Consider the following 12,870-nt stretch of genomic DNA (forward strand, 5'->3'; position numbering starts at 1 on the left):
TCTTAAGATCCTTAAGATCTTAAGTTGGATCTTAAGATCCTTCTTGATGAGCATGAGTTTGAGCAATCTCTGGGAGTTGGTGATGGACAGGGAAGCCTGGTGTGCCATGTTTTTTGTGTATGAAAATATACTTCTGAAAAAAAAAATATATACTTCCGTAACTCCAGAATTACATGACCTGAAGAGCTCACATAATTCTCTTACTCACGGGATATTTTGGTTGAAAGTTGTTCCTCCAATAAAATGTTTCCTGTCTTATAGTTAAAATATACTCGTCCTGGGCTACCGACCTTCAGCCAAGAAGTGCTACACAAATGGAAGTCAGATATCAAGAAGTACCATCGCATTCAGTGTCCTAACCAGGTGGTTCTTTCTCTTTCATCTAGTCATTAAATGTTGATCAAATATCTGCTGTTGTTTCAGTTTATTCCTTTGTGACAAAGCACGTGAAAGAGTTAAAACATTGATTACTTTATTAACAGTTCTGTAAATCACCAGTTCTATCCACACTCAGAGGGCAGTTGTAGTAATACATGACATCAGCTGGAATCATTTATGGGTTGCTTTTAGCTGGAAGGTCTGAGTTGAATGGCTTCTAAGCAGCCACTTCAACTGGGATATTGGCTGCCCATATGGCCTCTCTATCTTGCATTGTAGTTGGGTTACCACCAGGATACATGGTGACTGAATTCTCAAGAAGAATATTCCAAGAACATAAAGGAAAAGCTCAGATGTCTTAGGCCTAGCTTCAGAATTTGTTCAGTATCATTTTCATAGCATGCTGTTTGTCAAAAGAATCACAGGACTTAACGCAGTTTCAAAGGGAGGGTTTATGACTCGTTTCCTGATTGGAAAAGTGGCATAGAATTTCCCGCCATCGTTAATCAACTGCAATTGTATATGCAGTGCTTTGGGGAGGAGTAGATATACGAAAGACATTTATACTAGAGAAAGTTAATTTTTGTAAAACCTGAGCATACGTTTTTTTGTGTTTCTAAGTATTGGAAAGGCACCAGAGAAGAGAATGTTTTAAGTTTTATTAAGCAGCTTGCTTATCTCTTTTTCTTTTACCTCTTGTTCTCTGGCTTGCATATGTTTCTGTGTGGTTGTGGTACAGTTTATTTGACCTCTTCCTCCCGAGGGTAGAGTGGGTTAATGTGAATGGCCAGATTGCTAAGAAAATGATGCTATTTGGTGTCATCTTCACATGCTTTCTTCTTCTCTTTTACAGGGTTGTGAGGCTGTCTACAGTAGTGTATCTGGTCTTAAAGCTCACCTGGGCTCTTGTACATTGGTTTGTAACATTCTGAACTATTTATCTGAACATGACCTCTAAAATAGTCTGACATGGAAGAGAATTCAGATTCGGTGAACAGCTAGTTATCCTATTGTCTGTTACTTCAAAGACTGGTTTACTTTTTTTGTGTGTGTCCCAAAAATTCTTGGTCTGTTACTAGGTGGGATACCAGGGCATGCCAAAGATGCAGAATACCCCAAAATAGCCATAGGTCATATCAATGAAAAAATTTGGAGAAAAATACATAGTTCTCAGTGCCTATCAGGGATTTAACTTTTTCCACCTGAGCCTGTGCTACACTGGGCCTGTCCTGCTTTGCTGGGCCTTCAGCTTCCTAGAATCAACTTAACATGTGTTTATCTAGATTGGTGAAGATCTCCAGAGCCATCTGAACTATACTGTCTTTCGGGGATGGGAGATGGGATCCCTGGATGTCAGGTTTACAGCCATTCACCTCACTGAATCTTTTCCATGTTGACCCAGGGGTCCTATAGCCCACCAGCCCTGGGATTGTTGCCACTTTCCGTTCCTGATCAGCAGTATCTGCTCACACAAAATGAGCACCATGGAAACCTGAAACTTCAGGAGGGGAGAGAAGTCTTAATTCAAGGCAACAAGGGAGTGATAGGCTCCCAAACCAGACCTGTGCAGGAATGCTTAGGGATTTGTCACCTTGATCCTAGTTTGAGTCATTCAGCTAGGTCTTATGGAGGGTGCTCTTCTGATTCTGGATTCCCAAGGCATTCTGTACAGCAGTGGATTGATTCTAGTGGGAAGAATTACATGTTGGTCCCTCATTGAACTTAAGGCGTTTGATCATTTAGGGGGAGAAACCTGGAAGGAAGTGGAAGACATAGGGAAAATAGAAGAATGTGACATCTTACATAATAAAATCGGGAAACTTTAGATTGTGTTGGGGGCTTAGTGGGGCCAGTGTTTGGTATAGAATTGCATTAGAATAGATGTATTATGGCGATAATATACCCAAACAAGTTTTCCTAAATATATTGCTGTTCCTCACTTTGCTGAAGTCATATTTCCTCTTTTCATCTCTAATAGTCCCTACCCATTGCCCAGGTAGCACATGTGGCTTGTTGGAAGGGTAGTGTGAACTATCTAACGTGTAATGGTGTACTTTAACTTTTACCTAGCATGCTGTCTTCTCCGTACTTTGAGGAAGGGAGGGTCTCTGCTGGCACTAACTTGCTTATCTCCTGAATTAGCAGTTTACTTGTGCTGTAACCATTATTTGTAGGTGTGACTTAGGTTAGGCTTAAAGTGCTCGGTGGTGATTTGAGTTCAAACAATAAATCGTATTTTTTCAATATTGTAAATATATGTATGTGTATATATATGTATGTGTATACACACACACACACACACACACACACACATAGATACATACATTACTGTTTGGGATTTTCGTAAATTTGTTCCTAAATTGACCAGTCATGCTTTTTTTCTTTCTTAAAAATAGGGAACGTTTGTGGCTGGAAAATACAAGTGTCTTCTCTGTCAGAAAGAATTTGTGTCAGAGAGTGGTGTCAAGTATCACATCAACTCTGTCCACGCTGAGGTGAGGGTCCTTTTTTCCCATAACTTCATAATCTTGTGGACCCCATGACTGTGCCACAGGGCACGTGGATTTTGTGACTCTTACTATGGGCTGGGACTGTCAGGAAAAACTAAAGGGTCCACTGGACTCATTAGAATTAAAAGACGTCCTTAAATCAGATGTAGACTAGTATTTTTCTATGAAAGCATTTGGGCTTCCTTGGTATCTCAGCTGGTAAAGAATCTGCCTGCAATGCAGGAGACCCTGGTTCGATTCATGGGTCAGGAAGATCTCCTGAATAAGGGAATGGCAACCCACTCCAGTATTTTGGGGCTTCCTGGTGGCTCAGATAGTAAAGTATCTGCCCGCAATGTGGGAGACCTGGGTTTGATCTCTGGATTGCAAAGATCCCTTGGAGAAGGGAATGCCTACTGACTCTAGTATTCTGGAGAATTTCATGGACAGAAATTGTCCATGGCATGCTACAGTCCATGGGGTCACAAAGAGTCGGACATGACTGAGTGACTTTCACTCACTCACTCATGAAAGCATTTGAAATAACTGTGGCTATGAGCAGCCCTGATTCTTCTAATTAACTTGTGTGCACGGGCTCAGTCGTGTCTGACTCTGTTGTGAGCTCATGGAGTGAGGCCCACCAGGCTCCTCTGTCCATGGGATTTCCCAGGCAAGAATACTGGAGTGGGTTGCCATTTCCTTCTCCAGGGGATCTACCCGACACAGGGATTGAACCATGTCTCCTGTCTCCTGCTTTACCACTGAGCCACCTGAGAAGCCCTCTGATTACCTGAAGTCTAGTTAAACTAGGCATTTGACAACCAGGCTGCATTTACACCTTTGGAATTCTTGTTTCACAGCAATGTCTATACTCCTGTTTTCTGGTATTCCAACATCTTTGAGCAACCTGTTTTGAATATTGTTGAAATACCGCATAGAAACAATGTAAAAGATGTTATTGAGAGAACTGAGGTAATTTGAATACCAACTATACTACAAAGTGATAGTAATGAGTCATTGTTAATATTCCAGAATGTGATAACTGTATTGTAGTTATGCAGGAATGCCCTTGTTCTTAGGCAGATACATGATGTTTTTAGGAATAAAGTATCATGTCGGTAACTAAACTGAAGATGGTTCAAAGGAAGGAAGAGAGAGTTGGAGGGAGGGAAGGAAGGGAAGAGAGATTAACATTGGTCAGTCTAGGTATTCATTGAACTATTGTAACTTTTGTGGAAAGTCTGTAAATTTTCAAAATTAAAATGTTAAAAGTTGAAAATGCTTTAAGTTCAGAATGTCAAGAGTTTTCTCTTGGGGAAAGTCTTTAGGAGTTCAGATGAACAGAGAATTTGTTTACTATAGAATAAACCCCTTATTGCAAAAGCTCAAGGAGTAGAGTGTGCATTCTCTTGGCATATTTTACTGAAGAAACTATTGTTGCTTGCTGGGGAAAAATAGCAAGCCCCTGCAGCAGTTCTCTGCCCTCAGATGTAATAGTTCTTAGCCATGTGGGCTTCAGTTCAGTTCAGTTGCTCAGTCGTGTCTGACTCTTTGCGACCCGATGGACCGCAGCACTCGAGGCCTCCCTGTCCATCACCAACTCCCAGAGTTTACCAAACCCATGTCCATTGAGTCGGTGATGCCATCCAAGCATCTCATCCTCTTGTCGTTCCCTTCTCCTCCTGCCCTCAATCTTTCCCAGCATCAGGGTCTTTTCCAGTGAGTCAGCTCTTCGCATCAGGTGGCCAAAGTATTGGAGTTTCAGCTTCAACATCAGTCCTTCCAATGAACACTCAGGATTGGTATCCATTAGGATGGACTGGTTGGATCTCCTCACAGTCCAAGGGACTCTCAAGAGTCTTCTCCAACACCACAGTTCAAAAGCATCAATTCTTCTGCCCTCAGCTTTCTTTATAGTCCAACTCTCACATCCATATATGACCACTGGAAAAACCATAGCCTTGACTAGACGGACATTTGTTGGCAAAGTAATGTCTCTGCTTTTCAATATGCTGTCTAGGTTGGTCATAACTTTCCTTCCAAGGAGTAAGCGTCTTTTAATTTCATGGCTGCAATCACGATCTGCGGTGATTTTGGAGCCCCAAAAAATAAAGTCTGACACTGTTTCCCCATCTATTTCCCATGAACTGATGGGACCGGATGACATGATCTTAGTTTTCTGAATATTGGAAGCCAACTTTTTCACTCTCTTCTTTCACTTTCATCAAGAGGCTCTTGAGTTGTTCTTCCCTTTCTGCCATAAGAGTATTGTCATCTGCATATCTGAGGTTATTGATATTTCTCCCAGCAATCTTGATTCCAGCTTGTGCTTCCTCCAGCCCCGCATTTCTCATGATGTGCTCTGCATATAAGTTAAATAAGCAGGGTGACAATATACAGCCTTGATGTACTCCTTTTCCTATTTGGAACCAGTCTATTATTCCATGTCCAGTTCTAACTGTTGCTTCCTGACCTGCATACAGGTTTCTCAAGAGGCAGGTCATGTGGTCTGGTATTCCCTCCCATCTCTTTCAGAATTTTCCACAGTTAGTTGTGATCCACACAGTCAAAGGCTTTGGCATAGTCAGTAAAGCAGAAATAGATGTTTTTCTGGACTTTCAGTTAGTTTTTCTGGGCTTCAGGTAGTGTCATCTATTGTGGTTCCTGTTGCTTTACCAGTTGAAGCTTTGGGAATCCCTTTCCACATCTGAGATTTCTTCAAGAAGGCCAGTCCTTATTTTCTTTTTTAATAATACTATAACTTTTTATGCTGCAGAAAGTGTTTGAGAGATAATTATCTCCTAACAAAATATGGTTTTGTGTAGTTCACTTGTTTCTCCAGTTTCTTCCTCAAAAGTTGGAACCAGCAAATTTCACTTAGTCTGGGACTTGCTCCCAAGCATTTGTTCAATGATTTATGATGGTATTTATGAACTCTGTACTGTGGTAAACATGTTCACCTTGTTCATACCGTTTTGCCTCACTTTCTTAGGCTACATTTTTTTAAACAGACATTCAGAAACATGTAAGTGCACAGAGTAGTGTAATGAACAGCTTTTACAGTCCTCTGTGTGGCCCATCTTGTGTCATTGGTAATTGCATCCACTTTTCTTGTCCTTTTATGCTTATTTTAAAGCAAATTCCACATCACATGTTAGCTGTCAATACTTTTTTCAACCTGTGTCTAGAAATATGAGGACTTTTAAAAATACATAACTGCAACCATCATCACACGTTAAAACTTAACAAAATTTCCTTATATCATCATATATGTACTCATTATTTATACTTCCCTAACTGTCTCATCATTTTATTTCAGATTTGATTTATTCCAATCAAGATCTAAAACTGGACTTCCCTGGTGGTCCAGTGGTTAAGACTCTGTGCTTCCACTGCAGGAGGAAAAAAAAGGAAGTAAATGAATGAATGAATTAAAATAAAATAGACAAATGCAGTATATGGACCTTTGTTTTAGATTTTTTTTTTTTTTGGCCTCATCACATGGCATGGGGAATCTTAGTTCTCCGAACAGGGAACCAGTGCCCCTTGCATTGTGAGTGCCGAGTCTTAACCACTGTACTGCTAGGGAAGTCCTTGTGTTTGTCTGTCTTAATCTAGAGTAGTGCTATCTAATAGAAATATAATGTGAGCCACATGTGTAATCCAGATTTTTCTACTAATTGCATTTTTAAAAAGTATAAAGATAACTGGTGAAATTGACTTTAATACTGTATTTTATTTAAACACAATATATCTAAAATACTATCTTTTTAACATGGTAGTCAATACAGAATTATTAATGAGCTACTTTACATTTTTTTTCACAGAAAGTCTTTGAAATTTACTGTGTGTTTTACATAGCATATCTTGATTTGGATTCAGCATATTTCAAGAGCTTACTAATGACACATGGCTAGTGACAATCTCATCAGGCAACGTAGGTGTTTCTTTTCCCCTATTATTGAAGAAACCAGGCCCTTGGTCACCTATGTTTACTCACCTTCTGGACTTGGCTGTTTGCATTCCTATAGCAGTGATTCTCTATTCTGTTATTTCCTATGAATTGGTAGTTAGAGCTAGAAGACTAAGCAGATTTCTTGATTTACGTTGACATTTTGTTGATTTTATTTCTGTGTTTTGTTTTGGATTTTTTCTTTCGCAGGAATACTTCTTCATTGGGTTCCAGTTCTCCAGCCCTTAATTTTTTAAACTGAGACTCAGAGAGGTTAAGTAGTTTTCTGATGGTCACATGGTTAGAAACAGAGCTGAGATTTATACTTAGGTGGTCTGGCTGCAAAATTAAAAATTGAAATAAAGATCTCCTATGGCCAAATGTTTTATGTTTCATGAGGAGATCTTCAAAAGGAGAGGAATGGGTGGGATGATGCTAAGTAATCAGGCTTTGTAGATCCCTTACAGTAGTACCTGAAGTCATGTCTTAAACAAGAAATGCTTGTAATGACTGCTTTGTACTGAATTTCTCCAGTTTATAAGACACAGTTCTAAGCTCTAGTTTCATATCTGTTTCCTCCTTATTGTGTTCTTCCCTAATCCTACCTTAAAAAAAAAAGTCTTCCATACCGCTTCCTCAGGCACTGTATTTTGACTGGATGGTGTTTCTGTTTTGCCTCTGTAGGATTGGTTTGTTGTCAATCCGACAACAACCAAGAGTTTTGAGAAGCTGATGAAGATAAAACAGCGACAGCAAGAAGAAGAGAAGCGGAGGCAGCAGCACAGGAGCCGACGGTCTCTAAGGCGGCGGCAGCAGCCTGGCATTGAGCTTCCTGAGACAGAGCCAAGTCTTAGAGTAGGGAAGGATCAGAGGAGGAATCATGAGGAACTGCTAGTGGCGACATCCCGTAAAGAACCAGAGCAGGAGCCAGTGCCAACACAGTTTCAGAAAGTCAGGTCCCCAAAGACGAATCATAAACGAGGAAAGAAATAGGCAGTCAGTGTGAAAGCACTCCTGGGAGAGTGGATGGGAGGCTGTGGTTACAGGGACCTGTGTGGAGAGGACTGAGTCACGGGGGCTGAGTGAAGAGAAATTTACTCTTTCAGCTGTTTGTGTAACGCTGTGACACACTCAGCTCCTTCCTCCTGTGTAAATTTCACTGTTTTCCCTACTGATTCTTGTGAACCCTCCACCACCCCCACCCCCATCCCCTTTTTGGTAGATTTTCCTGCTATTCTCATTGGAGTCCCCCTGTTTTTCTCTCATCTTGCCCAAAGAGCTCCCCCTTAAGGTCCACTGTAGGCCCTTTTGCCCTGTACAAGACTAAGAAACCTGTTTGATTATCCTTCCCATACTGGGGTATAGAATGTTCTTGGAAACGCCATTGATTTCGTAGTTACTCCATCATCTATCTTATAAAATGATTCCAAACTAACTTTTTAAAACCATATGATTGATGATTTTGTATTTGTGATATAACAAGCCTAGAACCTAGAACTGTTGTCACTCCTTTAATAAGGGTCCCCTGTCTGCTTGGGTGACAGAATTTCTGGAGGCTGTTTGTTGTCTCATTATGGTTTTAGGATTGAAAGTGAGAAGATACTTAGAATAATAAAGCTAGACCCTCTGGACGCAGGTTTTCCTGGGAAATACTTCGTCCCAGGTGGCAGTAAGTAACTAGATGCACAGGTATGATACGCAGCCTTAGGAGGAATATGTCTCACATAAAATGACTGGAAAGAAGAAGGCAGCAGAAATAAATACCACCTCAAATGAACTTTCCTGCAGTTTATTTTGTTCCTGCAGTTTTGAGGATTGAGAAGTAATACCCTTTTACCTCTGATATTTGACACAGAACCCTAATATTGCTGGTACTGCCATGAAGATTGGTAGCCAGGGTGCACATTCCTTCTTCCCTGGACTTGACCTGATGGTTAGTCTGCACTCTGTTAAGTCCTTGTATCTCCCATTTAGCCAAAGTCTGTCTCTGAATTTTCTGAGAATGTTGTTCTCTACCCTTTTTTAGATCTTGTGTTCTGCCCTCTTTAAAACCTGAGACTTTGACACCAGGTGTAGATACTTATCTGGAGTTGGAAAGAAAAGTTCTTTTTCTGATACTCATGCCTAGCTGATAGTATCTGTTAGGCTGTTCTCCTTGAGGCTGGCTTTCCCTGGAGCATTAATTAGAGCAGCTCTGTTATTGTATTTCTGAATTCTCTTCCCCCTTTCCATAAATATTGGTCTTCTGTATTCTTGCCAGTTTTTGTGGCTTATGCCGCATAAAAAGCCAGAGACCCTTAACCCTGATGTGGACCAGTACTGCCTTTTCAAAATCTAAAAGGCTGTTACCACTATTAACTGTTCTCTGTGCTCCTCCGTATAGCCTTAAAATGTGGGCTTTTGTGAAGACCACTTTGAAACATAGGAGCATTGAAACTTGGTTGGGATACTACCAGAACAGGTAGTTTTGAAACGAAGGACATGGTCTGTCCACTCGACATTGTCATTGGCAGTTGCTCTCTTAAAGCCCTTTCCGTTCATGAGGATTGTCAGGGAGGAAAATGGAGAAGCTCTGTTAATTTCTGGTGAGTAAGATTTGGGGAATGTTTGGCAATGGCAAGAAAAATAAATGACTGTGTTAGAATGATGTTTTCCATTGTTCATTGACTCCAGTGTGCTACCTGTCTCCTTGCTGACACTGTGTGTGAAGGGAGGGAAAGGATGACTAGAGATGGGAATGAGTTTTGAAGAAGTAACATACAGTTTCTCAGTAGTTGCTTAGGTCCAAAATTATGCTGGTTCAAATGAATCTACTCATACCTTGCTTTATTGCTCTTCCCTTTACAGATACTGATTTTGATTGAAGTATGTACAGTTGTTGCTTTAGACATAATGGCATTGCACACTATAAAGCAACTACAATGTAGTGTAGTCTACATTGCATACCTTTTATATGCACTGTTCAGTTCAGTTCAGTTGCTCAGTTGTCTCCGACTCTTTGTGACCCTATGAACCACAACATGGCAGGCCTCCCTGTCCATCACCAACTGCTGGAGTCCATCTAAACCCATGTCCGTTGAGTTGGTGATGCCATCCAACCATCTCATCCTCTGTCGTCCCCTTCTCCTGCCCTCAATCTTTTCCAGCATCAGGGTCTTTTCCAGTGAGTCAGCTCTTCGCATCAGGTGGCCAAAGTATTGGAATTTCAGCTTCAACATCAATGAACCAGTCCTTCAATGAACACCCAGGACTGGTCTCCTTTAGAATGGACTGGTTGGATCTCCTCACAGTCCAAGGAACTCTCAAGAGTCTTCTCCAACACCACAGTTCAAAAGCATCAATTCCTCTGTGCTCAGGTTTCTTTATAGTCCAACTCTCACATCCATATATGACTACTGGAAAAACCATAGCCTTGACTAGACAGCCCTTTGTTGGCAAAGTAATGTCTCTGCTTTTTAATATGCTGTCTAGGTTGGTCATAACTTTCCTTCCAAGGAATAAGTGTCTTTTAATTTCATGGCTGCAATCACCATCTGCAGTGATTTTGGAGCCCAGAAAAATAAACTCAGCCACTGTTTTCCCATCTATTTGCCATGAAGTGATGGGACCAGATGACATGATCTTCGTTTTCTGAATGTTGAGCTTTAGGCCAACTTTTTCATTCTCCCCTTTCACTTTCATCAAGAAGCTCTTTAGTTCTTCACTTTCTGCCATAAGGGTGGTGTCATCTGCATATCTGAGGTTATTGATATTTCTCCCGGCAATCTTGATTGCAGCTTGTGCTTCCTCCAGCCCAGCGTTTCTCATGATGTGCTCTGCATATAAGTTAAATAAGCAGGGTGAAAATATACAGCCTTGACGTACTCCTTTTCCTATTTGGAACCAGTCTGTTCCATGTCCAGTTCTAACTGTTGCTTCCTGACCTGCATACAGATTTCTCAGGAGGCAGGTCAGGGGGTCTGGTATTCCCATCTCTTTCAGAATTTTCCACAGTTAATTGTGATCCACACAGTCAAAGGCTTTGGCATAGTCAATAAAGCAGAAACAGATGTTTTTCTGGAACTCTCTTACTTTTTCGATATGCACTGGGAAACTGGAAAATTCATATGACTCATTTGTTGTGAATTTCACCATATTGCAGTAGTGTGCACCCAAGCCCCCCAAAATAGATGTGTGCCTGTAATTGGTTTGAGATTAAACTTGTCCAGTCTCATCTAGGGCCCTCACAGGGGATCCTTTTATTTTTGCTGTCTGAGCCAGGGATCAGCAGGACACACTAGAGAGTGTTCTAATCATATTACTGAGTGTTTTAAGTTTTTAAACCAAATTCATCAGAATAATATGTCCTAAAGTTGGGCTGTATCAAGTCCAGCTAGATTTTGGAGCAGTGTGAACTCCCTGGACTTGGGAACGGACATTGGTACAATCAATTTATAAACAAATTGGCAAGATCTCTTAAAATTGAAGATCTGCCCTGGGACTCAGCACACCCTAGGGCTATATAGATTCCTCCTGCTCAGGGGTTCCAGTAGACATCTACAAGAATGATATTCCAGTCTAAAATAATGATACTACAATCTTATTCCCAATTCATATTGGAAGCATCCTTGTACCAGACTACTGGCTGTCCAGCAAAATTGGACAGGGTTGCACAGTTACAGGGTTACAGGACAAATGACTACACTTCCCAGGGCTCCACCCAATCCCCCTATAGTGATAGGCTGACTAGCTAACTTCTCTAGTGGAGTGTGAGTAGAAATGTATCAATTCTGTGCCAGAACTTTTAAGAGGGTGAGTGTACCTCCATGCTCACTTTCCCCTTCTGGTAGATGCATATGATAAGGCATCTCTAGGGCGTGGTAGAGCACAACATGGAAATATTTGATTCTCTGAATCACCTCAAGAAAGACTATTTGCCCTTCAGGATGACCTCAGACTATTATATGGGGGAAAAATAAATGTTCTTTGAGACATGATACAGTCTTTGTTTTTTTTTTTTTTTCATGATACAGTCTTGGGTCTGTTCGTGAGCCTAGTCTCCTGTATAACCTATTTGTCCCCTCCCACTAAGAGTCAGCTCTCCCCTATGTCTAATGTTCACTCCCATATTTGCCTTTCCATTCAGAACAGTCATCACCTCTTGCCTTTTCAAGAGCTTCCTAACTGGATTCCTTTTCACTGGCTTGGTATACTCCACATACAACTGTGCTGAGTTTTTTATACTATAAATCAGACTTCATTCACTTGCTCAAAGCCTAATGATTTCCCAGTGCACTTAGAATAAAATTCATCCCACTTTGTCCTACAAGGCCTCCTTGCTGTCACCATTAACCTTTTTAACCTCCTTGGTCTCTGCTCCACCCTTTTTCTGTCCAGTCCCCAACTATACTTGGCCACATTGACTTGTTCCTTAATCCTCCCAAACTCCTTCCCATCTTGGAGCCTTTGCGTTCCCTGTTCCCACTGTCTGCTACTGCTGCGGCTAAGTCGCTTCAGTCATGTCTGACTCTGTGCGACCCCGTAGACGGCAGCCTAGAATGTCTTTTCCCCCAATTGTACTGCAGGCTTCATTTTATCATTTAAGTCTTAACCTAAATTTTACCTCTGAGGTCTGTTCTAACACACTTTCTGTAACATCACCCTCTTTCCTTTCCAGCATAGGAAAGCAGACAAAAACTAGACTGAAATCTTAGTTGGCCAACCTACTGCTGCTGCTAAGTGCTTCAGTCGTGTCTGATTCTGTGTGACCCCATAGACGGCAGCCCACCAGGCTCCCCCATCCCTGGGATTCTCCAGGCAAGAACACTGGAGTGGGTTGCCATTTCCTTCTCCAATGCATGAAAGTGAAAGTCGCTCAGTTGTGTCCGACTCTTTGCGACCCCATGGACGGCAGCCTACCAGGCTCCTCCGCCCATGGGCTTTTCCAGGCAAGAGTACTGGAGTGGGTTGCTGTTGCCTTCTCTGAACCTACTGCTGGCTTGCTGTTAAGAATTTCCAAGGGCCTTTATCAGATGACCCACCCCTTAAAGTCTTCAAGTCTTCAGAAGCCTC

At 41.5% G+C, this 12,870-nt stretch overlaps 1 protein-coding gene across 4 annotated transcripts in view; it reads left to right on the forward strand.

The window, feature by feature from the left end:
- ZNF512 (zinc finger protein 512) overlaps nucleotides 1–9,463 on the forward strand; it is a 31,040-nt gene extending 21,577 nt beyond the window's left edge. For 3 of the 4 annotated variants that reach the window (XM_070379287.1, XM_005895746.3, XM_070379289.1), the window contains exons 11-14: nucleotides 262–363; nucleotides 1,232–1,294; nucleotides 2,775–2,873; nucleotides 7,504–9,463. In XM_070379287.1, the coding sequence (XP_070235388.1) occupies nucleotides 262–363; nucleotides 1,232–1,294; nucleotides 2,775–2,873; nucleotides 7,504–7,812 (573 nt within the window). In that variant the 3' untranslated portion in view covers nucleotides 7,813–9,463. The remainder of the gene's footprint in view (nucleotides 1–261; nucleotides 364–1,231; nucleotides 1,295–2,774; nucleotides 2,874–7,503) is intronic. The other variant, XM_070379288.1, reaches the window with a different exon arrangement.
- Nucleotides 9,464–12,870: the final 3,407 nt, after the last annotated feature.

This window comes from Bos mutus, chromosome 11, assembly GCF_027580195.1.
Source record: "Bos mutus isolate GX-2022 chromosome 11, NWIPB_WYAK_1.1, whole genome shotgun sequence".
Taxonomy (NCBI): domain Eukaryota; kingdom Metazoa; phylum Chordata; class Mammalia; order Artiodactyla; family Bovidae; genus Bos; species Bos mutus.